General features: G+C 62.1%; 2 protein-coding genes across 4 annotated transcripts in view; both read right to left on the reverse strand.

Annotated features, from left to right (window-relative positions):
• Positions 1-25,146, reverse strand: part of LOC140629076 (probable bifunctional dTTP/UTP pyrophosphatase/methyltransferase protein) — a 60,591-nt gene that overhangs the window by 10,789 nt on the left and 24,656 nt on the right. The window contains exons 1-7 of one of the 2 annotated variants that reach the window (XM_072818478.1): positions 6,709-6,865; positions 5,414-5,545; positions 3,228-3,275; positions 3,040-3,104; positions 1,608-1,669; positions 1,046-1,154; positions 38-407 (exon numbers count right to left, since the gene is read on the reverse strand). In XM_072818478.1, coding sequence (XP_072674579.1) covers positions 38-407; positions 1,046-1,154; positions 1,608-1,669; positions 3,040-3,104; positions 3,228-3,275; positions 5,414-5,545; positions 6,709-6,801 — 879 coding nt within the window. In that variant the 5' untranslated portion in view covers positions 6,802-6,865. Of the gene's footprint in view, positions 1-37; positions 408-1,045; positions 1,155-1,607; positions 1,670-3,039; positions 3,105-3,227; positions 3,276-5,413; positions 5,546-6,708; positions 6,866-25,146 lie in introns of those variants that run through there. The other variant, XM_072818479.1, reaches the window with a different exon arrangement.
• Positions 12,874-25,146, reverse strand: part of LOC140629077 (S-geranylgeranyl-glutathione receptor P2RY8-like) — a 36,929-nt gene continuing 24,656 nt past the window's right edge. For both annotated transcript variants that reach the window (XM_072818481.1, XM_072818482.1), the window contains exon 2: positions 12,874-16,190. In XM_072818481.1, coding sequence (XP_072674582.1) covers positions 15,086-16,162 — 1,077 coding nt within the window. In that variant the 5' untranslated portion in view covers positions 16,163-16,190 and the 3' untranslated portion in view covers positions 12,874-15,085. The remainder of the gene's footprint in view (positions 16,191-25,146) is intronic.

The raw sequence follows: 25,146 nt of genomic DNA on the forward strand, positions 1-25,146 counted from the left end.
ATCGCTGACGGCAGCCCCAGGACGCTCAGACCGGTACCTTTGACGCTTTAAAGCCATCTATGAGTCCTAGAAGGTCCGCTGGGAACGGGGGCGGGCTCTCCACCGCGCCGTTGGCCTCGGCTCCCCGCGTGCCCGCAGCAGCCTGTCCTCCGGGGCCGCCTTTGATGCCCCCCGCGGGGTCCGAGCCGCCACCCTCCACGTCGCTCAGGTCCTCGAAGGTGTCGACGGCCGGGATGGAGTCGTGCTTGACGCGCCGCACGTCGTGGCGGCCGGGCGGGTAGTAGAGCTCCACCAGCTTCTTGCAGAAGTGGTTCAGGGGGAAGCCGACCACGTTGAGGAAGTCTCCGCGGACGTACTCCACCAGCATGCCGCCCAGCGCCTGGATCCCATAGCCCCCCGCCTTGTCCCTGAGCGCGGGGAGCGACCGGGCGGGGGGCAGATGGCGGGACCGTTACGGGACCAACCAGAGTCCTGGGGGTCGCACGATCGCTTCCCTGTGGCCCTCCGATCCCACAGCCTGGGGCAGGGAGCCCAGCGACCACCCCGGGGCCCTTCGGGGACCAGTCTGGCTCTGCGCAAACTGCTAAGCGACCCTTGAGTCCTCAGCACGGGCAGTGGCCAGGTGTCACTGGCTGGCGGTCCCCGGGCTCCCTGCCTCCTACATGCACCCTGGGGCATGGCCCTGAGGACCCCGATCAGCGCCTGTGCCTCTGCCGAGACCTCCTTAAGGATGGAGGAAGGGCCGTGCAAGAGCCGCTCCTTCCTGGGCGCTGACACCTGCCTCCCCGGTGCCGCCGCGAGGGACGCAGGGGCGCCCTCCCCCGTCCCACCCGGCGCGTGCACGCAGGCCTGAGCCTTGGTCACATCAACCACAGCACACGGCGGCTCCTCTGGGGCAGGTGTCCCCGCGCCGCTGAGGCTTGTGAGTACGCGTCCCACCACCCCCAGAGGCGTCACGGTGACAGCGACCCCCGCACGGCAGTGTTGCCGGGAAGCAGGTGCGTCGCGAGGGCCGGAGGCACGCGTCCCCGTCGGGGGCACTCACATGGGCTCGCCGCTGTCAATGTACTCCCACAGCAGCTCCTCCGACAGCCGGGAGAACCTGACCGTGGTCTCCTCGTGGAACTGACACACGTCCGTGTCCAGCTGGCCGCCTGCAGCACGGGCCGAGGTCAGGGCGCCCCCCGCCGACCTCTCTGCCCCTGCTCGCCCCACCCGCCAGGGGGGATGGTCAACCGCGGGGTCTGGGGGGGACGGGGAACATGAAGCCAGCGAACCCCGCGAGTGGGGGGACCGCGGCGCACAGGGCTCCTCGGGCTCTCCCTCTAGGACCTCCGCCCTGCGGCCAGGTGTGCGGCCAGGTGAGCCGGCGGCGGCCACGCCTTGTGCGCCGCACAGGACCAGCCAGCAAAGCGCCCGTGCAGGTCACACCCACAGTGACCCCGTGTCCCGTGGGGGCGCACAGGCCTCCAGGCAGCCCTGACCTCTGCAGAGAGGGGCGCAGATGCGCTCACGGGGGACCCGAGGGCTCAGCTCTGCAGGGACACCTGCCCCTCCCGCGGAGGCCCAGACCCGGGACGGGGACGCGGACGCGGCTGGCGCGGTACCTTTGCTGCAACAGTGGATGATGGCGACGCCCGTGAACACGCTGTGCTCCTTGCCGTTCAACCTGCAGGACGCCCTGGACGTGACGGGTCGGACCCCGCGGGGGCGCCTCCCCGCCACCCGCCATCAGCCCGTGTCTGTCTGTCCGTGCGTTGCTGCTGCGGCTGCTGTGTGAGGGGCCCGCCCACGGGACACGGCGGGGACAGGTGCGGAGGGACAGGTGTGACCCTCCCCGAGACCACAGCTGAGGTCCCCATCCCACCCTGGACATAGGCCGCTCCCCAGGGGGCTGACCCTACCCGGGACCTCAGTTGAGGACCCCTCCCACCCTGGACATGAGCCCCACCCCAGGGGCTGACCCTCCCCCCAAGGACCTCAGCTGAGGACCCCACCCCACCCTGGACATAAGCCGCACCCCAGGGGGCTGACCCTACCCGGGACCTCAGTTGAGGACCCCTCCCACCCTGGACATGAGCCCCCCTCCAGGGACTGACCCTCCCCCCGAGGACCTCAGCTGAGGACCCCACCCCACCCTGGACATGAGCCCCACCCCAGGGGCCTGACCCTACCCGGGACCACAGCTGAGGACCCCCCCCGACCCGGGACATTAGCCCCACCCCAGGGGCTGACCCTCCTCGAGGACCTCAGCTGAGGACCCCCCCACCCGGGACATGAGCCCCACCCCAGGGGGCTGACCCTACCGGGAACCCTCGTGTGAGGGCCCCACCCCAGGGGGCTGACCCTCCCCAGGACCACAACTGAGGTCTCCACTGCACCCTGGACATAGGCCACACCCCAGGGGGCTGACCCTCCCCGGGGCCACAGCTGAGGTCCCCACCCCACCCTGGACATAAGCCGCACCCCAGGGGGCTGACCCTACCCGGGACCTCAGTTGAGGACCCCCCCACCCTGGTCATGAGCCCCACCCCAGGGGCTGATCCTACCGGGGACCCTCATGTGAGGGCCCCACCCCAGGGGCTGATCCTACCGGGGACCCTCATGTGAGGGCCCCACCCCAGGGGGCTGACCCTCCCCAGGACCACAACTGAGGTCCCCACTGCACCCTGGACATAGGCCACACCCCAGGGGGCTGACCCCCCCCACCGAGGACCTCAGCTGAGGACCCCACCCCACCCTGGACGTGAGCCCCACCCCAGGGGCCCTGACCCTCCCCAAGGACCTCACCTGAGGACCCCCCCCACCCGGGACATGAGCCCCACCCCAGGGAGCTGACCCTCCCTGGGACCACAGCTGAGGACCCCACCCCACTCTGGACATAGGCCACACCCCAGGGGCCTGACCCTCCCCAAGGACCTCAGCTGAGGACCCCCCCCACCCGGGACATGAGCCCCACCCCGGGCACGGACCCCGACCCAGGCCCGACCCCTCCCAGGCCCCCCCGCTGCTTCCCGGGGGACCAGGGCGCACACCCACATGGACAGCATCCTGTACGCGTCTTGCTTGTCCACCGGCTTCTCCAGGATCAGCCCCCCGACCGTCTGCAAGAGAACCAAGGAGGGCCGCGCGCTGAGCAGGCCGGGTCTCAGCGTCCGCACCTCGGTCTCTGTCCCCAGCACAGACACAGCAAACAGGCGGCCAGAGAAGGCCACGAGGGCACTCACCACGATGGTGTCCGCTCCGATGACCACGTCGGGGGCCCGGAGGTCCTTCTGCGGGAAATGCAAACGCAGCTTTAGACATGACGCCCGTGTGTGTCTTGTGCAGACACCCTGGTGGCGCGAGGGGTGGGTATGAAGCCAGTCCTACTTGGGAGAGTGGGATCTGGGCTTCCTCGACGTCCCCAGCACGGACCCGAGTGTGAGCTGGGGACCCCGGCATGTGAGGGGCTGCAGCCTGCAGGTGTTCTGTGGTCACGTGATGGGGATGCACCTGCTGGGCAGCACTGCAAACAGCAGTGTCCCGCCCCAGGGGCTCCTCCTCCTTCGTGGTGGGGGTGGGGTGGACGGCACGGGGGGGCATGGGGGCACCGGTCCCGGCGCCGCCCCAAATCCTCCCCCAGCTATCCAGAATTAAGGACAAAGCCCTCTCCTGACCCGCTCAATGGCAATTAAGGAGAAGGCCGTCTGGGCAATTAAATCAGTCCGCGTGGAAAATTCAGGCTCGGGGCCGAGCTCGCTCGTCTGGGATCACCTCTGTCTGTAGGGAACCTTGAACCCTGGGCGTCCTTAAACATTAACCTTTCTACCGCTGAAAATCAATTAATCAATACTCGAGTATTTATTGCAATAGCTGATGTTATAGCGCGGGGCACACAGCACGTGTGGTATGACCGGAGTCGCGGTGGGATGTCGCTGTGGCGCCTGGTGACAGATGGCGCACGGCGATCGGGCACCGTGAACGCCTACGGTGGGACGGCGTCTAGTGACCTGCAGGGACACCCTGCGATGCGAGTTCTGTACCGAAGTGCCGCCGCCACGCTCCTCACGATGGTGCATGAAACGACTTCACGGTGTAAATAGTAACGTTGTGTTCATTACGATGGTGTATGAAGTAACTTTATATCGTAAATAATGTTACATTTATTACGATAAGTGTATGAAATAACTATGTTAAAAATAACGAAGTTATATTCATTACGATGGCGTATTAAGTGACTTTATATCGTAAATAACAGCGTTACATTCATTACGATGGTATATTAAATTATATTATAAATAATGACGTTATATTCATTACGATAGTGTATTAACTACTGTATATTATAAATAGCCTTATATTCATTACAATGGTGTGTTAAATGACCTTATATTGTAAATAAAAATGTCACATTCATCACGATGGTGTATTAAATGACTTTGTATTGCAGATGGTGATCTTATATTCCTTATGATAGTGTATTAAATAACTGTATTAAAAATAATGAAAAAAATAAAAATAAAAAATAAAAATGTTATAGTCACTACGATGGTGTATTAAATAACTTTATATTGTAAATAATAACATTATATTCCTTACGATAGTGTATTAAATAACCTTATATTCTAAATAATGTTACATTCATTACGATGGTGTATTAAATAACTTTATATTGTAAATAATGATGTTATATTCCTTAGGATAGTGTATTAAATAACTATATTAAAAATAATGTCATAGTCATTACGATGGTGTATTAAATGACTTTATATTGCATATAATAGTGTTATATTCATTACGATACTGTGTTAAATAACTATATTAAAAATGTTATATTCATTACGATACTGTATTACGTAACCTTATACTGTAAATAATGATGTTATATTCATTACGATGGTGTATTAAATGACTATATTGTAAATAATGATGTTATATTCCTTAGGATAGTGTATAAAATAACTATATTAAAAACAATGTTATACTCCTTAGGATAGTGTATTAAATAACTATATTAAACATAATAACGAATTCATTACGACGGTGCATTGCATGACTTTATCCTGTGACCGACAGCGTTACATCGCGTCCCAGGTAACTCACGTCCTAGCTGATGCTCTATCCGTTACGATGGAGCGTTAAGTAACCCAGATGGTGAACGCCGTCCTCCCCGGCAGGACTGGGCACTGCGAAGGCTGCCTGCGAGCAGGTCAGCGCCGACCCCGGCCCCGTCGGGAGACCCCAATGCCGCCCGGGCGCTCGGATCCTAATTAGGCCCCGTCACTCCTTTGTGCTCAGTGGTCCTGTTGGGTTCCTCAAGCGCGCGCTGCAGGGAATTGGGCCCACACGCTGGGACCCGAGAGCCCAGGACGGTGAGGCCAGCCCAGCGCTCAGCCCCGAGCCCACCGCCCTCCCAGCCCCGGCTGCTCGCCTGGTACATCCTGGCGGCCACCTCCAGGGCCTTCTGCTTGGCCGTTTCCATGGCGTAGGCGTAGGGTGCGGGGAAGGAGGCTTTATCCAGCGTCTCTTTGAACCTCGAAGGAACCACCTCAAACCTGAGACCCTGGAACACGAGAACACGGGGTGTCAGGCGCCGCGGGGAGAGCCCACGGACCCTGAGCAGCGAGCGCCCCCCCTGCGGTCCACGAGGCCCTCCCTGCGCGCCGGCTCCTGCCTGGCCTGTCCTCCTGGCACAGGGACCCGTGGGTGCTGCCCAGCGGCCCAGGGGGAGCGGGCTGGCTGGGGCCCAGCGGACCTGGAGGGAAGCCACTGCCGTCCATGCAGCGGCCACGCACAGGCCAGCCGGCCGGCCTGCTTGGGCCGGGGTCTGAGGCTCTGAGCGGTCAAAGGGCTCGCGGAGTGTCCCCGAGGCCGGCACGTCAGCCCCGGGGCGGGACAAGCAGCTGGAAACTGACCACCCGCACAAAATGCCACGGACACTGCTTGACCGCGGTCCCCAAACACGTGTGGACAGGCAAGGCCGTCCCCGTGGGGGGGCCAGTCACACAGTGACACCACAGGACGGACCCAGCTCAGGCACAGACATGGCCTTGGCCGGGCAGTCCCTCGGCCAGGAGGTCACTAGGCCACTGGGCCTGGCCTGAAGTCTCCAGTCCTAGGCCACGCAGACCACACACACCCCAAGCACCCTGTCACTGGGACCTGGAATCCCTACGCCGTTGCTCCAACGAAGACCCCAGACTGCAGACCCCTGCCCCCTGGTCACACAGACCCCTAGCCCCGGCACTGGCCTGCACTCCTGGTCGCTAGGTCCCCTGGGCAGTATCCCCGCAGGTCAGTGTGCCCCTGGTTACTAGGTCTCCGGCCTCAGACCCCCAGGTCTCCAGGCCCCGGAGTCACAGGACTCCGAGCACTAGTCTCAGGCCTCCAAGTCCCCAGGTGCCCAGCCTCAGGTCCTCCCGGCCCCGGACCCCCAGGTCTACAGACCTCCACGTCCCCAGGCCACCGGGTCACCTGGACCCCCAGCAGTAGCCCCGCAAGTCAGTAGGCCCCAGGCCCCTAGGTCACCGGGTGCCTGAGCACTAGTGCCATGGGTCAGTAGGCCTCAGGCCCCCAGGTCCCCAGGTGCCCGGCCTCAGGTCCTCCCGGCCCCAGGCCTGCAGTCTGCAGACCTCCCGGCCGAGGCCCCCAGGTCACTAAGCCCGGCCCCAGGCCCCGGGTCCCCGGCCGCCCCTCCCCGCCCCAGCCCCGGCGCAGGCCGCTCACCGCCTGGCTGAGGATCTCCCGGCGGCGGGGGGACGCGCTGGCCAGCACCACGCGCTTGTGCAGCAGCTTCCCGATCACCGGGCTCAGCGCCATGGCGCCCGCACCCCGACCCCGACCCCGACCCCGACCCCGCGCCCGCCCCGGCCCGGACCGCAGCGCACGCTCCGACCACGGTCCTCCGCGCCGCGCGCTCCGCGGGCACTGGGGCCCCGCCCCCGCCCCGCCCCGCCCCGCCCCGCCCCGAGGCCCCGCCCCCGTCCCCCCGCCCCCAGGAGGCCCGCAGCCCGCCCCTGCCTCCCGGCCCTACTGAGGCTGCGCGTCCTCTCCGCGCCGCGCCCCAGAGCCCGCGGCGCCGCGGGGACGGTGGGGGTCCTTGTGGGCGGCCTCGGGAGCACCCGTCCGGGGGGCCTGGTGGGCCGTGCGGGGGCGAGCGTGGAGACTGGGGGACCCGGGAAGACGTGGGGGGGCGGAGACGGGAGGGGGGTCCCCGGGAGGAGGCGGGGGAGCGGAGACGGGGGTCCCCAGGAAGACGTGGGGGGGCGGAGACGGGGGTCCCCGGGAGGAGGTGGGGGGGCGGAGGTGGGGCTCCCCTGGGAGGTCCCCGGGAAGACGTGGGGGGCGGAGACGGGGGTCCCCGGGTGGAGGCGGGGGGGGGGGCAGAGACTGGGGGTCCCCGGGAAGACGTGGGGGCCGGAGACGGGGGTCCCGGGGAAGACGTGGGGGGGGCAGAGACTGGGGGTCCCCGGGAAGACGTGGGGGCCGGAAACGGGGGTCCCCGGGAAGACGTGGGCGGGGCGGAGACGGGGGTCCCCGGGAGGAGGCGGGGGGGGCGGATACGGGTCCCCGGGAAGACGTGGGGGGCGGAGACGGGGGTCCCCGGGTGGAGGCGGGGGGGGGGGCAGAGACTGGGGGTCCCCGGGAAGACGTGGGGGCCGGAGACGGGGGTCCCGGGGAAGACGTGGGGGGGGCAGAGACTGGGGGTCCCCGGGAAGACGTGGGGGCCGGAAACGGGGGTCCCCGGGAAGACGTGGGCGGGGCGGAGACGGGGGTCCCCGGGAGGAGGCGGGGGGGGCGGATACGGGTCCCCGGGAAGACGTGGGGGGGGCGGAGACGGGGGTCCCCCGGAGGAGTCGGGGGGAGCGGAGACGGAGTACTCAGGAGGGCGTTGGGGGGGCGGAGACGGGGGGGGGGCGGGGGAGGGTCCCTGGGAGGAGGTGGGACGAGCGGAGATGTGGGGGTCGCCTGGGAGGGTCCCGGGAAGGGGTGGGGAGCGGAGACAGGGGTCCCCGGGAAGACGTGTGGGGACTGGAGATGGAGGTCGCTGGGCTGTGCAGGGAGCGGAGATCGGGGGTCCCAGGGAGGGGGTGCAGAGAGCAGAGATGGGGCTCCCCTGGGAGGTCCCCGGGAGGAGGTGGGGGGAGCGCAGACGGCAGGGGGGTCCCCGGGAGGAGGCGGGGGAGCGGAGACGGGGGTCCCCGGGAAGACGTGGGGGGGCGGAGACGGGGGTCCCCGGGAGGAGGTGGGAGGGCGGAGGTGGGGCTCCCCTGGGAGGTGCCCGGGAGGAGGCGGGGGGAGCGGAGACGGCGGGGGGGCTCTCAGGGAGGAGGGAGGAGGTAGGGGGAGCGGAGATGGCGGTGGTGGCGGGCGGGGCGTCGGGGCAGGGGTTCCCCCGGGAGGCGGAAGAGTGTGGCCGCGAACCCTGCGGCACGGAGACGGGTGAGCAGGTAGGCAGGGCGGTAGACGGACACGATCTCCCCTGCTGAGGCTAAGGGGGGACCTGCGCGCCACCACTACTGACATTTGGGGTCCATGGCTCATTTTTGTGGGGGCGTCCTGGGCACACCGGGGCATGGGGCGCCTGCGCGGCTTCCGCCACTAGATGGTGCTGCCTTCTCTTCAAGCTGTGACCACGGAATGGTCTGCGGTGCTCCAGGTTCCCTGGGGACAGAGGAGGCCTCGGTGGAGGACCCTGACCGGAGATAGACATGGTTGATCGATGACTGGTTCATTGATATGATGGATGACGCATGGATGGTGGATGGAGAGATGGTGGGTGGGTGGGGAGGTAGGACGGTGCCTACGCACAGAAGGTGCATGGATAGAGCGGATGGGTGCCTGGATGGATACGCGGTGGCCGGACGGATGGACATGGATGTGACGGGGACACAGACAAGCGTCTGTCCTGCCAGGCTTCTCCGCCCCGGGCACTGCCGGCATCAGGGGCTGCATGACCGTGTGAGGCGGGGCGTCCCGGGCACGGCCGACGGCTGAGCACTGTCCCCGTGTCCGCCTGCCAGATGACACCAGCGCCCCGCGCCGTTGTGACCACCGGCGTGCCCCGGCGACTACGCACACGTGCCCACCACGCCACACTGCACACCTGTATGTGCGTGTCCGTGTGCAGGTGTCCGTGTATATGCGGCGCAGGCGCGTTTGGACACGACCACTGATGACGCGTTTGGCTGCCGTTGTTACGTCTCTGCTTCGTCCCCTTCAGTGTTCTGTGCGGACCCATGTCCCGTGAGGCAGTGGATGGGGGCTCAGAGCAGGCCGAGGCGCCCAGAGCCCGTGTGGGGTACAGAGGGGGACGCGGAGTGAGCAGGGGTGCGGGGGGCCGGGGTGGGGGTCGTGGGCCGGGGAAGCAGCTCCCAGAGCCTGGGGACCCTCAGCACGGATCGCAGGGGCCCCCGTCCCGTCCCGGGGGCTGTCCCCACAGAGGGCCGGAGAACCAGAGCAGCGGCCACAAATATCCCGCATCTTTCAGAAGTCGGGGCGGGCCAGGCCGAGCTTTCCCTGGCCCCGTCGTTTCTGTGCGCGGGCCCGCGTCTCATTTAGGGCCGGGCTGCTGTGCGGTGCTTTTAGGCTCGCGGGGAGGCTGCCCACGTAGCACAGCGTGTCCCCGCACACCCGTCCCGCCCTCCCCTATCCTGCTGACAACATCGTCGCATCACCTGGTGCATCGGGGGCAGGTGAGGACCAACAAGGGCGCGTCCCCAAATGCAGGAAGGGGCCCCGGCAGGTGTGGGATCGGGCTCCGGGGACAGGTGCCAGCAAGGCTCAAGCCCAGGGTGGTCCGCTCCCCAGCTCTGGGACCCCGGAGGAGTCCCTCCACCGCTTTGTGCCTCAGTTTACTCCTCTGCAAAGTGGACCCAACAGCTGCCCCATCGTAGGAGCTTATGCATGTGACAGACCGGGGGATGCCCGGGTGTGGGGTTGATGCTCTGCTTGCTGCCCGTTGTGTGGGGTTGACCCGGGAGTCCCCGAAACCAGCCGAGCCATCACACAGCGTGTCCCCGTCCCAAGCCCTCACCCTGTACCTTCACTTGCATTTACTCCCTCCCTGGAGGTACCTTCACGGCGTTGAAAGGCAACCTCGGCGACATTTACCAAGGCACACAGAGGTCCAAAGAGGTCAGCCCCCCCCCACCAAAAAAAAGCAGCCAAGGTCAACCTTGGCTCAGCAAGTCAGCCTGAGCCCGGTTACGTCGTAGGTGGCCGGATAACTGCGGCATTCTCACGTCTTGCTAAGTGTGGGAGGCGTTTTCCGGGCTGTGGTTTCCAGAAAGAGCGCACCGTTGAGGGTAGAAAGACATTCCCGGCGCCTTGTGATAGACACCGGGTTCTAGACGTTCCGATCCTTCAGCGTCATCGTCAACACCAAGGGTGTATGACCCCGCTGACGTCACCAGGGCAGGAAGGACACGGGTGCAGAAGCAGAGATTGCGCGTGTGCTTGCCCGAGGCTGGCCGTCGGGGTGGGGAGCACACGGGCGTCGGGCGTCTCTTTGGGGCGATGGGAATACCCCAGAGCTGCCTTGTGGTGTTTCCGGGACAGCTCTGCGAGCGGACCACAGGCCAGTGAACCGTGCGGTGGCTCGAGCCGGGGGCCGCGGTGCTCGGGGACCCAGGGACACACAGACGGACACGTTGTGCGTGACCGCGCATGTATAGCAGGTGTCGCCTGTGTAGGGACAGCAAGCGGATGCTGGGCGGCGGGCCTGGGGTTGTCACAGCCTCCGTGCCGCAGGATGAAGAGTTCTGGACGCGGATGTTGGGGACGGTGGCACAGCACCACGGATGTGTTTGCGACCAGTGACCCGACGCCGTCACAGGGTTAACACGGTGGATCTTGTGTCTCTGTATTTTATCACAATATACAAAGAAATACTCAGAAGGAAAAGATAAGAGAAAAAAAGGACAGATACGCTGGGAATGTTTGCTTTTTCCGTGTTCAGCGCTCTGGAGAGGTGACTCTGGGCAGAAATCGATGGTTTTGTGTGATGTTTACCGGAACGCCTCTTTTTTTTTTAGTGTAGATATTTTCAAACAGGCTCATAGGAAGGAGAATTATCGAATGGAAGCCCACATTCCCTTCACCCATCATCAGTGCTCAATGTTCTGCCATTTTTCTTCCAGTCCCCCAAATGTGTTTGCAAGCTCACGTACATGGATGTGTGTGTGCAAGTGGGAGTGCGTGCATGGATGGATGCCCACACGTGTGCATGCGTGGATAGGGTACCTTGTGTGCATGTGTGTGTGCATGTGTGTATGCATGGATGGATACGTGCATGCATGCATGTATATGGGTGCACACGGGCATGTGTACATGTATGTGTGCGTACATATAAGAGTGTGCATGTGTGTATAGGGTACATTGTGTGTACCCGTGTGTGCATGTGTGTGTGTGCATGGATGGATATCTGCGTGCATGTGTGTATATGGGTGCACGTGGGTATGTGTGTGCATGTATGTGTGTGTGCATATAAGAGTGTGTGCATGGATGGATGCCCACATGTGTGCATGCATGGATAGGGTACCTTGTGTGCGTGTGTGTGTGCATCTATGTGTGCGTGCATGAATGGATGCATGCATGTATATGGGTGCACACGGGTATGTGTGTGCATGGATGGATGCCCACACGTGTCATGCGTCGATAGGGTACATTGTGTGCATGTGTGTGTGCATGCATGTGTGTGTGCATGGATGGATATGTGCATGCATGCATGTATATGGGTGCACACGGGTATGTGTCTGTGCATGTATGTGTGCGTGCATATAAGAGTGTGTGCATGTGTGTATAGGGTACATTGTGTGTACCCGTGTGTGCATGTGTGTGTGCATGGATGGATATCTGCATGCATGCGTGTATATGGGTGCACATGGGTATGTGTGTGTGCATATAAGAGTATGTGCATGGAGGGATGCCCACATGTGTGTGTGTGTGGATAGGGTACATTGTGTGCACGCATGTGTGTGCATGTATGTGTGCATGCATGGATGGATACCGCGTGCATGTGTGTATATGGGTGCATGATGTGCATGCATGTATAGGGTACATTGTGTGCATGGGTGTGTGTGCACGGATGGATGAGTGCATGCCTGTATATGGGTGCATGCAGGTGCGTGGATGCCCACACGTATGCATGCACGTACATGGGTATATCGTGCATATGTGTGTGTCCATGGGTGGATGCCCACACGCATGCATGAATGTGTGTATGCGTGCATGAGCACATGAATGGATGGACACCTGCATTCACGCATGTGTGTACATGGGTACATGCATGTGCACATGCGTAGGAGTGCATGGAGGATGGATGCCCACACGTGTGCGTGTGTATATGGGTGCATTGTGTGCATGTACGTGCAGACACGTATGTGTGTGCGTGGATGGATGCCCGCATAATGCACGAACGTGGGTCCATGCGTGTGCACGCATGTGTCTGCTCTGGTATTTTAAGCCAAGCATCAAACGTCATATCATGAGACACATGGACATTTACACACGTATCTCTTACAAAAAAGGATTTCTTTCTTGTTAAAGCGCCACCGTCCCAGGGAACAAACCCTCGATGGCATCGCGCGCCCTCTGCGGGCTGTGTTGCCCCGACGCAGGCCGCGTGCTTCCCAGCACCCCGACTCGGAGAAGAGCCTTGAGGTTGGAGGCCCCAGGGTCTGGCCGAGGGCAGCGTGCGCTCCAAAGCGACGTGGGCACCGTCGTTGGACAGCAGGGGGCTCCGAGGTCAGAACGGGGAACGTGCTCACCTCCCGAAAGGGGAGAAAATGGGGTGGCGCCCGGGTGTTAGGTGTCGGGCGCCCCTGCCTCTCCTGCAGCAGGAGCCCAATCCGGGCATCACATCTTTCCAGAAAGCCCCCAAGCCGTGCGTACCCCCAACACGTCATACTTTTATTCGATACTTAACAGGCAGACAGGTGGAGTTTCTGGGGCGCACACGCACATACGCACACACACGAGGCACACGCGGTCGGCGTGTCCAGCCAGCAGCAAGGCCCGTCCTGGCATTTCGGGCTCCAGCACAGACTCCGTGGCACGAAGCCGCGACCTCTGCAGCTGGGAAGAGGCCCCGTCCCCCAGCTAATGCGGCTGCTGCCCGCTTACAGGACGGTGACCCCGGGGCCAGTCCCCTCTGTCCCCCCGACGGCTTCGGGGCCCTGACATCCTGCGGCGGCGGACGATGTTATGTAGACGGGCTTCCTCCCGTTCACGCCGTGAGCTGCTCCGTGCGGCTGCTTTGAGGTTCTCACAGCTTCTGCGCAGCGGACAGGCCAGGCCCACGCCCAGAGCGTGGGTGGGGGCGTCCTGCTGGCTCAGGACGTCCGGCCCTGGATGCTGCTGCCTCGAAGATGCTTTCTAGGGTTTAAGACAGTCGGGGGACGTGCTTACTTGGTCGCAGAATCCAGGTCGCTAAGGCCAGGCTTCTTGGAGTCACCTGGGCCTCCCCCCACCCCCCAAGCCCCCCCAGGTAAATGCCTCTGCAAGTAAGTCTCAAGGGGTCTCTCCGAAGGGTCCTTATGGTGGCCTCGGACTCTGTGCTCACAGCTGGGCATTCAGGACCAAGTGGCTTGGATGCCATCCCCGGCGGGGACCTTCCGGTGCAAGGCGGTGGGTGATGACCATGGTGACAGTGTCGACGGGCCCCCAAAGCCGAGTCTCAGGCCCCAGGGGCACGCGCAGCCCGGGCTCGCCCACTTTCAACCTGCAGGGGCGCAGGGCAGGGGTGGGAACGTGGGTCTCGTCCCAGGGCCACACTCTCCTCCCGCCGGAGCCGCGTGTGCGTCTCCGGTTACTCCCCGGAGCAGGTGCCCTGTGAAGGGCGGCGTGTGCATGGCGTTGGACTCCACGCGGGGACGTCACCGTGTGCAGAAGGGCATCGAGGGCACGGGGCATCTTCGGTGCCACCACGCCGGGGACCCTCCTGGAGGCTCTGTGCCCCGCATTCACCCCGCGAGTTACGAAGGCCAACCCCGGAGGCCACGGCTTGTCTCATCTTCCGGAGAGCCCTGCACACCACATCCCGTCCCAGCTCTGGAGACTGGACATCTCAGGTCCAGGGGGGCCAGAGCGCTGAGGTCCACGGGCTCCGGGGAGGGTCCCTCCCGCCTCTTCCAGTGCCTGGGGCCCCAGGCATCCCCGGGGTTGGTGGCCGCGTCCCTTCCGTCTCCGCCTCCGCCCTCACGGGGCTCCTCCTCTGCGTCTGCAGCTCCTCTCCTGTCTCTTCCTGTCGTTGGATTTAGGGCCGCCCCGATGCAGGAGATCACGTTCTGAGCTCCTGGACGGACACGGGTTTGGGGTCACTACTTGGTCCCGGAGAGCCTTGGGCACTCATACATGTAGGGTCGGTGGTCTGGCCAGGTGCCCGGGTCCCAGAGGGCTCCTTGGGCGAGGCGAGGTGCACGAGGTCAGCCCACACCCTGGGAGGACTCGCACGTGGCTCAGCGGCTGTCACCCGGGGGGAGGAGGAGGCTGAGAACCGTCCGGAGGGCGCCTCGGGGCCTGGAGATGTCCGGGACCCCAGTGGTGGCAGCAGCCGGCCATCGTCGTTCATGGAACTCATCGTCAGCAGTCTGTGCTCCAGCCGGAGGCTCTCCACCCGCGCCTCCTGCGTGGTTGCCCGCCGTGTGCGGACGTGGGGAGTTGTGACATTTTGGGGAACGTGAGCCTGGAGGAACCAGAGTCACCAACCCATTTGGAAGCCCTTGTGGTTGCTCCTGGCTGGCGGGGGGGCCCTTTGCCATAGCAGCGCGGGGAGGGGGTGCTGGTGAGCTCCGGGAGCACAGAGGTCAACAGGGGCACGTCTACCCGTGTCTGGGGTCATGCACACTGACCGAGGCTGCTCTGCACACGCGGTCCAGGCTGTCCAGGGTCTCCAGCAGCAGGTGCACAGAGCAAGGCCGGCGGACGCTGGGGACCCCGGGGACCCGGATGGGCCGGCTGAGTGCGTGGTCAGGGTGGGTGCTGGGCGTCAGGGAGCCGGCACCATGCGTCCTGCACCGCTGCAGCGCCGTCCGTCCCCGCGCGCCCCGTCCCCCAGCGGCGGCCTGTGTGCACCTGCAGCCCCGGGGGGGCGGCGCGGGGCTCAGAACACGCTCTCCTGCCTCCTGAGGGCCGGCCGGCCCGGAGCCTCCAGCCCGTCGCCGTGGCCGCTGGACATGGAGCGCGCCGACAGCGTCCGCGGCGAGAACAGGCTGTCGCGCCCCGCGTCCCGGCAGGTGGCCGGCAGCGGCCCGTAGCCCAGGTAGCGCCGCAGACGCAGCTGGAACTCGCGGGAGGCGAAGTAATACACGAAGGGGTCCAGGCAGTTGTTGACGCAGCTGAGGCACAGCGTGAGCTTGTACACGTGGTAGTAGCTGCGGCCCAGGAAGAGCCGGCTCACCATGTGCACCAGCAGCACGAAGTTGTTGGGCGCGAAGCAGGTGACGAAGGCCAGCAGCACCACGAAGGCCAGGCTGACGGCGCGGCGGCGCTGGCCGCGGCCCTGCGGGTCGGAGGCGCGCAGCAGCGTCAGGATGGTGGCCGTGTAGCAGGCCACGGTGACCACGAAGGGGATGAAGAAGAGCACGATGAAGAGCGTGAAGAGGAAGATGGCCCACATGGCCACGCTGGGCAGCATGGTGGACTTGAGCACGTCGAAGCAGGTGACGATGCCCAGCTCCTCCACGGCGTAGGTGAGGTCGGTGCGCGCCAGCGGGGACAGCGCCACCAGGAGCAGCAGCCACGCGGCGGCGCAGGCGGCCACGGCGTAGCGGCGGCGGCGCCAGGGCGCGGAGGCCAGCGGGTACACGACGCCCAGGAAGCGCTCCACGCTGATGCACGTCATGGTGAGGATGGACGAGTACATGTTGGCGTAGAAGACCACGGTGACCACGTTGCACAGCACCTCGCCGAACACCCAGTGGTTGCCGTTGCGGTGGTAGTAGATCTGGAAGGGCAGCACGCTGGCCAGCATCAGGTCCGTGACGCTCAGGTTGATCATGAACACCACGGACGGGGACTTGGGCCCGATGTGCCGGCACAGCACCCACAGCGAGAACAGGTTGCCCGGGATGCTGACCACCGCCACCAGCGAGTACACCACGGGCAGGGCCACCGCGATGACGGGGTCGCGCAGCATCAGGATGGTGGCGTTGTCCGGCCCCGACACGTTCATGTCCATGGTGGCGCCGGTGCCGCGGGACGCGGGTCTGCAAGGCAAGGGGCGCTTGGGTGAGGGATGCGGGTGGGGCTGCCCCGGGAGCTCCCCGCACTTCGCGGCCACACCAGGGCCCGGGGCGGTGCGGTGCTTCCCCGTGGAAGCCCGGGGGACGTGCGCACACGGCAGCATGCCAAGGGACTGACCCGGTTTCTGGGTGCAAACCCTGGCCGGGTGGGGGGGGCACCCCGGAGCGCGCTGGCTACGACTGCTGCCCTGGATGGCCGCTCAGGGGCACTGTGCCACCGCCTCGACACCCGCCACCTGCCCCGCGGGCACCCTGTGCGGGGCGGCCCTGCTTCCTCCGCCCTTGCGCCTCACGGGATGCAGTGGCTCAGCTCCCCCGCAGCGGGGACTCTGATCTTGGGGGATCATCATCACCGATGGGGTGGGGGGGTTGGAGACCCCGATGGGGCTCTGGGAGGGCGCATGCACACTGCACGGTGCTCATAGGTGATGGCGGGGGGGTGGGGGGGGGCTTTGGAGACCCTGACGGGGCTCTGAGAAGGGCCCACGCACACCCGCAGGGTGCTCATCACCGCCGGGGTGGGAGGGGCTTTGGAGACCCCAACGGGGCTCTGGGAGGGGCACACGCACACCCGCAGGGTGCTCATCACCGACTTGGGGGGGCTTTGGAGACCCCAACGGGGCTCTGGGAGGGGCGCACGCACACCGTGCAGGGTGCTCATCACCGACTGGGGGGGGGCTTTGGAGACCCCAACGGGGCTCTGGGAGGGGCGCACGCACACCGCGCAGGGTGCTCATCACCGCCGGGGTGGGAGGGGCTTTGGAGACCCCAACGGGGCTCTGGGAGGGGCACACGCACACCCGCAGGGTGCTCATCACCGACTTGGGGGGGGGCTTTGGAGACCCCAACGGGGCTCTGGGAGGGGCGCACGCACACCGTGCAGGGTGCTCATCACCGACTGGGGGGGGGGGCTTTGGAGAACCCAACGGGGCTCTGGGAGGGGCGCACACCCGCAGGTTGCTCATCACCGACTGGGGGGGGGGGCTTTGGAGACCCCAACGGGGCTCTGGGAGGGGCGCAGCACACCCCGCAGGTTGCTCATCACCGACTGGGAGGGGCTTTGGAGACCCCAACGGGGCTCTGGGAGGGGCACACGCACACCGTGCAGGGTGCTCATCACCGACTGGGGGGGCCTTTGGAGACCCCGACGGGCTCTGGGAGGGGCGCACGCACACCGTGCAGGGTGCTCATCACCGACTGGGGGGGCCTTTGGAGACCCCAACGGGCTCTGGGAGGGGCGCACGCACACCGCGGGAAGCCCCTCTTCCATCCCAACGGCCCAGCACAGCACCCCGTCCCTCCCTCATGCGAACGTCCACGACCACGGGGAGGGGTGGAGGGAAGAGTGCACACGTGTGTCACCTGATTGCTCCACATCTGAGCTTCAAGGCCACGACGCACACGCACCTGCTCAAGGTACCGCGGCCGTGCACCTGCCCCGACGAGCACACGCTCGCCTCCCGTGTGGCTTCAAATCCCCCAGGTCCCCGCCTCTTGGAGCGCTCACAGCACTACGGAACCTGGACTCGCAGGTACGCAGGTTGGGGCCCTGTCCCCACGGCCACCCGAGCCTCACCTCTGCGTGCTGTTCTCGGCCGCCCCCACGAGGCACTCTTCTGCCTGCTGGTGGAGCCCAGGGGCGCAGGGGAGCAAGTGTGCCGGGAGAGGTGGACCCTACCTAGACGGGTGGCCGATGCGCCCACGCGGCCGGGCTACAGCGCGCGCCAATGCAGTTGGGTGTGCATGAGGCGGTGGCCATGCAAGGGTTTCATGACTGTGGCCCCCGGAGCACAGGCAGCCGCCTTGAAGGAAAGAGGCGATGCTGTAGCCCGTGGTGGGCCTCGTCTCATCAGGGGAAGGCCCGAGGGCGCAGCCAGGTTTCCCAGAGGAGAAGGTGTTCAACTTCCGGACGCCGGAGCTCTCTCCTGAGGCTCCCGCCCGCCTCCTGCCCGCAGATGTCACGCTCACACTGCGCAGCCGTGTGGGCCAGGCCTTGACGGAAGGTTTTCTGTATCTGTATATGCCTCCATACGTGCAGGTCCACACTCACGCACACACGTGTTCTATTGTACATGTTTATACATGTGCATGCACAGACACATGGCCTGTTGTGTGCGCATTGCGTCGCATGTATGTGCACGTGCGTATTGTGTGTATATGTACGTGTGCACACATCCAGGTGCATGCATGTACGTACACGCACATTCTCTTGTGTATTTATCCTGTCGCATATGTACGCACGATACACGGACACGCGCATCTTGTTGTGCATTTACCTTCCCGCAGACGCGTGCATGCATATTGTGTCGCATATGTGTGTACGTGTGCACGTCCTGGTACACATTAATCCTATCGCGTACATGCATGTGTACACACACACATCTTAACTGTGTATTCACCGTATGGCATATACATGCACGTATATGGACACACACCCTACTGCATGTTTATCCTGTTGCAAACACAAGTATGCACACACACACGGCGATCCTGCATGCATGCTATTCTTTTATATACACGCATGCGTATTATGCCGTAAATACATGTAGGTACACGCACATCCTCCTGCGTATTTATCCTGTCGCATATGCACGTGTGAATATACACACCCACGTCCTATTGTATATTTGTTGTCACGTGCATATGTATGCATACACGTATATCCTAGTGCATATTTATCCTGTTGCAAATAGGTGTGTACACGCAGCCTACTCTGCACGCATTCGACTGTATTTACATCCATACACACATATGATGTTGTAAATACATGTATGCACACACACGTCCTGTTGTGTATTTATCTTATTGCATATGTATGTGCACACGCATTCTATCGCATATGTACCCTCTTTCATGAAGATGTACCTGTAGCCACACGTATGCCCGGTCATATACGCATTCTATTGCATACATGTAGCCTATTACATGCACGTTTGTATACACACACATGCAATCCTCTTGAATATTTGTCCTGTTGCACATAAATGTATATACACACACACATACCCTATTGTGTGTGCATTCATATGTATGTACACATCCAGATGCATGTATTGCGTGCACGTCTTACTGCATCTACATGTATGTATTTCTACACACACATCTACCCTGCCATTTGTATATATACATATGCACACACCCACCTTATTGCATATATGTGTATTTATATGTGCACACATATATATACCCTATGGTGTGTTCAGAAGTGCACACACACATCCTATGGTGTGTTCATATGTGCACACACACATATATCCTATATGTATCCTGCCTATGCAGAAGCTCACAGCACACGCGCGTATATTCTCTTACTTCACATCCTACTTTCCACATCTGTGTCTATATAGGCACAGGCATGTGTCCTCCGGCACGCGTGTCCTATTGCACTTAGACGTGGTATGGCGGCGCTCTGTCCGTACATATGTACGCAGCCTGCAGCTGCAGCAGCCCTGTACGTATAGGCACACTCACAAGCCACCTATGGACGTCAAAGCCATGTGCATCCATCTGCAGCCTTTCGGGTCTGCTTCTCCGGAGAACCCGCGGGGATGCAGCGAGGGTGGCCTGCAAGGGGCCTCGTGGGCGCTGGGAGACAATGACCAGGTGTTCATTATCTTAGTCCTGATTCTCCCGTAGGAGACAGGGGACAGCCCCACGTGCCCCTCACCGGCACCCCCACAGCAGACGGTGGGCGTGGCCACAGCTCTGGCCTCTGACCTCTCTCCCCAGGTCTCTGCAGAGGCCCGTCCCATGAGGACATAGGTGCTGCTCCTGGGGGACGGGGTCTCCTCTGACGGTGCATGTCGCCCCGGGACCCCAGGTGCCGTGCATGCACACCCTGCCCGGGACCTCTGCACCCAGGGCGCCTGCCCCGTGCTGCCGTAGGCCGTCCTGGGTGAAGGTCCCTGGGCCTTCATTTGCATTGAGGTGAGACATGTCCAGATGCCTCCCCAAGGGCTTCCCTGCCGCGCTCATGCAGACACCTTCTCTGCTGAAAACCCCGGTGCGGTGCATCCCGCGGAGCCGCGCCCCCTGCAGCGCCCAGGCAAGCACAGGTGGACACAGACCGAGGCCGCTTCTCTGCAGAATTGCAGCAAAATCATTCTTTGCCAGGAGGCACTTTTCTGGGCAGCTCCACGGCACCTTCCACGGCTTACGTGTCTATGTGCATCTTGGCAACAGGGACCTGGCATCATGCTGGGGCCTGGCGTAGACACGGGTGCTCAGTCCCAGGGTCCAGACACAGAGTCCAGCTCCTGGCTCTGCAGCTGGACCCACCTGGGACCTCGGGCACGTCCCCGGCGCCGCACGCCCAGTGCTTCTGGAGCTCTGCAGGGCAGGCAAGGAGCTCCCCGCCAGCTGCAGGTGCCGCGGGACGGGGCCTTGAGGTGCAGATGCCCCTGAACATGGGCTGGAGTCCCTGCAGGGGGACCCTGGACACCGAGCCCCCTCTGCCAGCTGATTCGGCTTGACTATCTCGCGGCCTGATAAAGCGCACAGAGAAGTGTACAAACCTGCACACCCCTGCTCCGGGGGAGCCCGGCAGCAAAGGGACCCCCACCCTGGGGCGCCGGGCTCATGGTGGACACATGGTGGCATGGGCCTCAGAACACAGGAGGGCGCCCCAGAGATGGCGCCGGCCTCCCCCGGGGGCCTTGCTGCGCCCTCTGTCGCCGTGATGCCCACCAGCCTGGGCACTGGCCGCCACGTCCTAGGGCAGTCCCTCCGGGGGTGTCTGCTTGCAGGCCGCTGGAGAGCCCCAGACACGGCCTTCGGGGCCCATCTATGTGCCCCTCCGCTGCCCCGGGGGGTGGCGTGGCTTCCTGCCGCGGAGGCCTGCCACCTGCCGCCCGCATCTGCACGGACAGGTTCCTCAAACCGGCTTAAAAACGGCCCCGGGTTTCACTTTGACTGTGATGCTTTCTGCTCTGCTCATGGGGTGGCTCCTACTGTCACCCGGTGGCCACCTCCATCCACGGAGCCGGGGGGGGACACACACCAATGCCTCGCAGGGTGCAGAGCACGAGCGGGGACGACACTCTGTGCTCTGGGGACATGCAGGTCGCACGCACGTGTGCACCACGGGGATGCGTCCACGGCCAGGTGCCGAGCAAGTGTCCTGGGGCACAGACGGACGTGCACGCAGGAAACCAGCCCCTGGGAACGCCGAGCCTTCCCGCACGGGGCGGGAATTGGGGGTGGGAAACTGTTTCCCTTTCTGCTTCCGGAGGCGAGCGCAGCAAAGAGGGCCGAGCTGATCTATTGTTGTCCCCCCAGGTGGCGGCCCGGGAGGCGCCCATTTGCATGCTGTGCAGCCGAGTTGAAAGCAGAGGTGCGCACGCGGCAGGTGGCGGAAGATGACACCCCAGCTCCCATGTGTCATCTCAGGACGACAAGCAGCCCGCTGTGGCTGCACAGCCCCCGCTGCGGCCTCGGGGTGTCTGGGCCCCTGCAGCGTGCCCTCCGGCCCAGCGCCACGGGTGATTAATAAAGAAATCAGCTCTGCAGACCCGGCTCCTGTGACACACGGGCACTTGTGGTTTGGGCCCGGCTGGTGGCGGGTGGGCGGCAGGATGGAAATTTTACCAACGGAGCAAAAAGCGGGCGAGCAGAGGGGGCTCCTGCAGAGGGGCCTCGGCGGGCGGCCGGTCAGCCTGTGCCCACAGGAAATGCCCGCGGTGTCAGCGCCGGGGCGCCAACGGCCGACGGGCTCAGGCCTGGGTCGGCCGGATGCCCCTCATTTCTTTAAAAAAAAAAAAACTTTTTTTTTTTGGTGTTTCACACCTTCACTGAGATATGATTTACATATGGTCAAGTTCACCCGTTTGAAGTGGACAATTCTGTGGTTTTGAACGTCTTCGCAGATGTGCCGGCAGGAGCACAATGCGACCCCTGAAGGAAAGCCGGGCGCCGGGGCCGCGTCCTCGCCGCCGCCCCCAGCCCCCGGAGGGGTCGCACGTCCACATCCTGGGTCTCCCCGGATGTGCCTGTTCTGGAGCTTCACCGACGCGGGATCGCACGCTCCGTGCTCGCCGGCGTCTCCGAGAGCATCGTGCTCTCAAGGCCCATGCTGGGGGCAGCAGGTGTCAGAGCCGGGGTCCCTTCGGTGGCTGAGGCGCCATTCGGTTCATCCATCCTTCCGTGGATGGGTCGCGTCAACTTTTGGGGTTGTTCCTGCTGCTTGGTGACTGTGAACAGGGCTGTTGGTTTTACCCGCAGCCCCGGACACGCCCCACCCCACGCGAAGGCTCACAACACGTAGCACAGGGGTCCTTTGGGTCAGTTGAGGTGACGCTGACTCAAGGGTCTGGGGAAAAGCAGAGGGTAAATGGGTGAAGAGCATCAGTGACTCAAGCTCTTGAGAGCTCCTCTCAGGGCCCCCGAGCGTCCTTTCACTGTCACGACTCGTGTTTCCTGAGCCCTGGGGGCCGGCCCAGGTGCTGCGCTCACGGCGGGGACAGGAAGCCACCGGCCAGCCCTTGCACTGCAGGCTGGTCTCCCTTCAGGGTGTCTTGGTTCTTGGCAGCCCTCACGTGGTGCCGTTGCAGGATCCAAATGCATGGTGGCTTTTGAACGGATATTCGTCCTCCCCAGCTCTGGAGACCAGAAGTCGGAGCTGCAGGTGGGCAGGGCTGTGCTCCCTCCGGAGGCTCCGGGGAGGGGCCCTCCTGCCTCTTCCAGCATCTGGGGCCCCAGGCATCCCCGGGCTGGTGGCCGCGTCCCTCCCGTCTCCGCCTCCATCCTCACGGGGCTCCTCCTCTGTGTCTGCGGCTCCTCCTGTCTTTTCCAAGGACCCCTGTCGCTGGACGTAGGGCCACCTCGTCTCAGAGCCTTCATGTCATCCCATCTGCAAACACCCTATTTCCAAACAAATCACATTCCCAGGTTCTGGGGACCACGTCTTCGGGGGCCCCCACTCAGCCCACCGTACGAGGTGTCAAGGAGGAGAATATTCCTAAGAGCTGTTTGTAGTATTTTCTGGATCCTCCACCTTCAACGGACAGACAGAAGTGTCCGTCAGGAGTGACTTCTCTTGAGGCGTCATCAGCATGAGAACCACCCTCCGAGACCCAGCCAACTGGGTGCAGCCAACTGGGGCTGACCCTCGGAGCACCTGAGGGCCGTGCTCCCGGCTACAGCGATGGCCCCGCCAGTGCCGAGAGGACTCGGGACACCCAGCCTGGGGTTTGGAATCTGACCGTGACACCCAGAGGTTCTGGGCATTCACACGTGGCCCTCGGGAAGCTGTGCACCCCCTCACCAGCCTCGTCTGGGACACCACCTTCTTGCCCAAACCCCAAGACATGCCCAATATCTGTCATGTGATTCAGGAGAGGAAGCTGCTGGGTTTTCTGGTCAACCATGGGCCACTCACCAAAGACACAAGAAAGTCTGCGGTTGTCGTGGGCTGAAAGGTGCCTCCCCCAAATGCATGTGTTGAAGTCCTAATTCCTCGGACCTCAGAAAGTATGTGACCTTCGTTAGAAATAGACTGTGCAAGTTATCCAATTAGGATGGGACCAGACTCCAGTATGCCTGGCGTCTCGATGAAAAGGGGGAAGTCTGGACACAGAGAGGCACATGGGGAGGACGCCATGTGGAGATGGAGGCAGAGATAGGGTTGATGCTATGGTCCACGGGAGGCCCCACCCCTGGGTCATCTATCTATCCATACATCCGTCCCTGTCTCCTTTTCTCTCTCCCTTCATCCATCCATCCATTCATCCATCCATCCATCCATCCATCCATCCATCCATCCATCCAATGATCCATTCTTATCTTCTATACATCCATTGGTCCACCCCACCTGTCCATCCATCCAACCATCCATTCATATTTTCTATCATCTATCTATCCATCCAACAATCTACTTATCCATCTATCCATTCATCCCTCCATCCATTCTTATCTTCTATCATCTATCCATCCATTCATTCATCCATCCATCTGTCCATCCATCCATCCATCCTTCCATCCAACAATCTACTCGTCAGTTCAACCATCCAGCCATCTATCCATCTATATCATCTATCTATCCATCCATCCATCTACTTATGCATCTATACATCTAACAATCTACTCATCCAACCATCCATCCATCCATCCATCCATCCATCCATCCATCCATCCAACAATCTACTCATCCATTCAACCATCCAGCCATCTATCCATCTATATCGTCTATCTGTCCATCCATCCATCTACTTATGCATCTATATCTAACAAGCTACTCATCCATTCAAGCATCCATCCATCCAATGATCCATTCTTATCTTCTATACATCCATTGGTCCACCCCACCCGTCCATCCATCCAATCATCCATTCATACTTTCTTTTTTTTTTAATTATTATTATTTATTTATTATTTATTTATGATAGTTACAGAGAGAAAGAGAGAGAGAGAGAAGCAGAGACATAGGCAGAGGGAGAAGCAGGCTCCATGCACCGGGAGCCCAACGTGGGATTCGATCCCGGGTCTCCAGGATCACGCCCCGGGCCAAAGGCAGGTGCTAAACCGCTGCGCCACCCAGGGATCCCCATTCATACTTTCTATCATCTATCTATCCACCCATCCATCCAACAATTTACTCATCCATTCAACCATCCATCCATCCATCCATCCATCCATCCATCCATCCATCCAACCATCCATCCATATCATCTATCTATCTATCTATCTATCTATCTATCTATCTATCTATCATCTCTCTATCCATCCACCTATTCATCCATCCATCCACCCACCCATTTCGTTGGTGCTGTTTCATGTTGCATTAACATTTTATATCCCTATGTCACAAAATCTTTCCCACGATGCCTTCTATATTTTATACCTTTCTCAGGTTTAAATACCGACTATCTTATATGAAATATGTCTTTCCCATGCTGTAACTATAAAATATTCTCCTTCCTCTTTT

The sequence above is a fragment of the Canis lupus genome, chromosome Y (assembly GCF_048164855.1).
Source record: "Canis lupus baileyi chromosome Y, mCanLup2.hap1, whole genome shotgun sequence".
Taxonomy (NCBI): domain Eukaryota; kingdom Metazoa; phylum Chordata; class Mammalia; order Carnivora; family Canidae; genus Canis; species Canis lupus.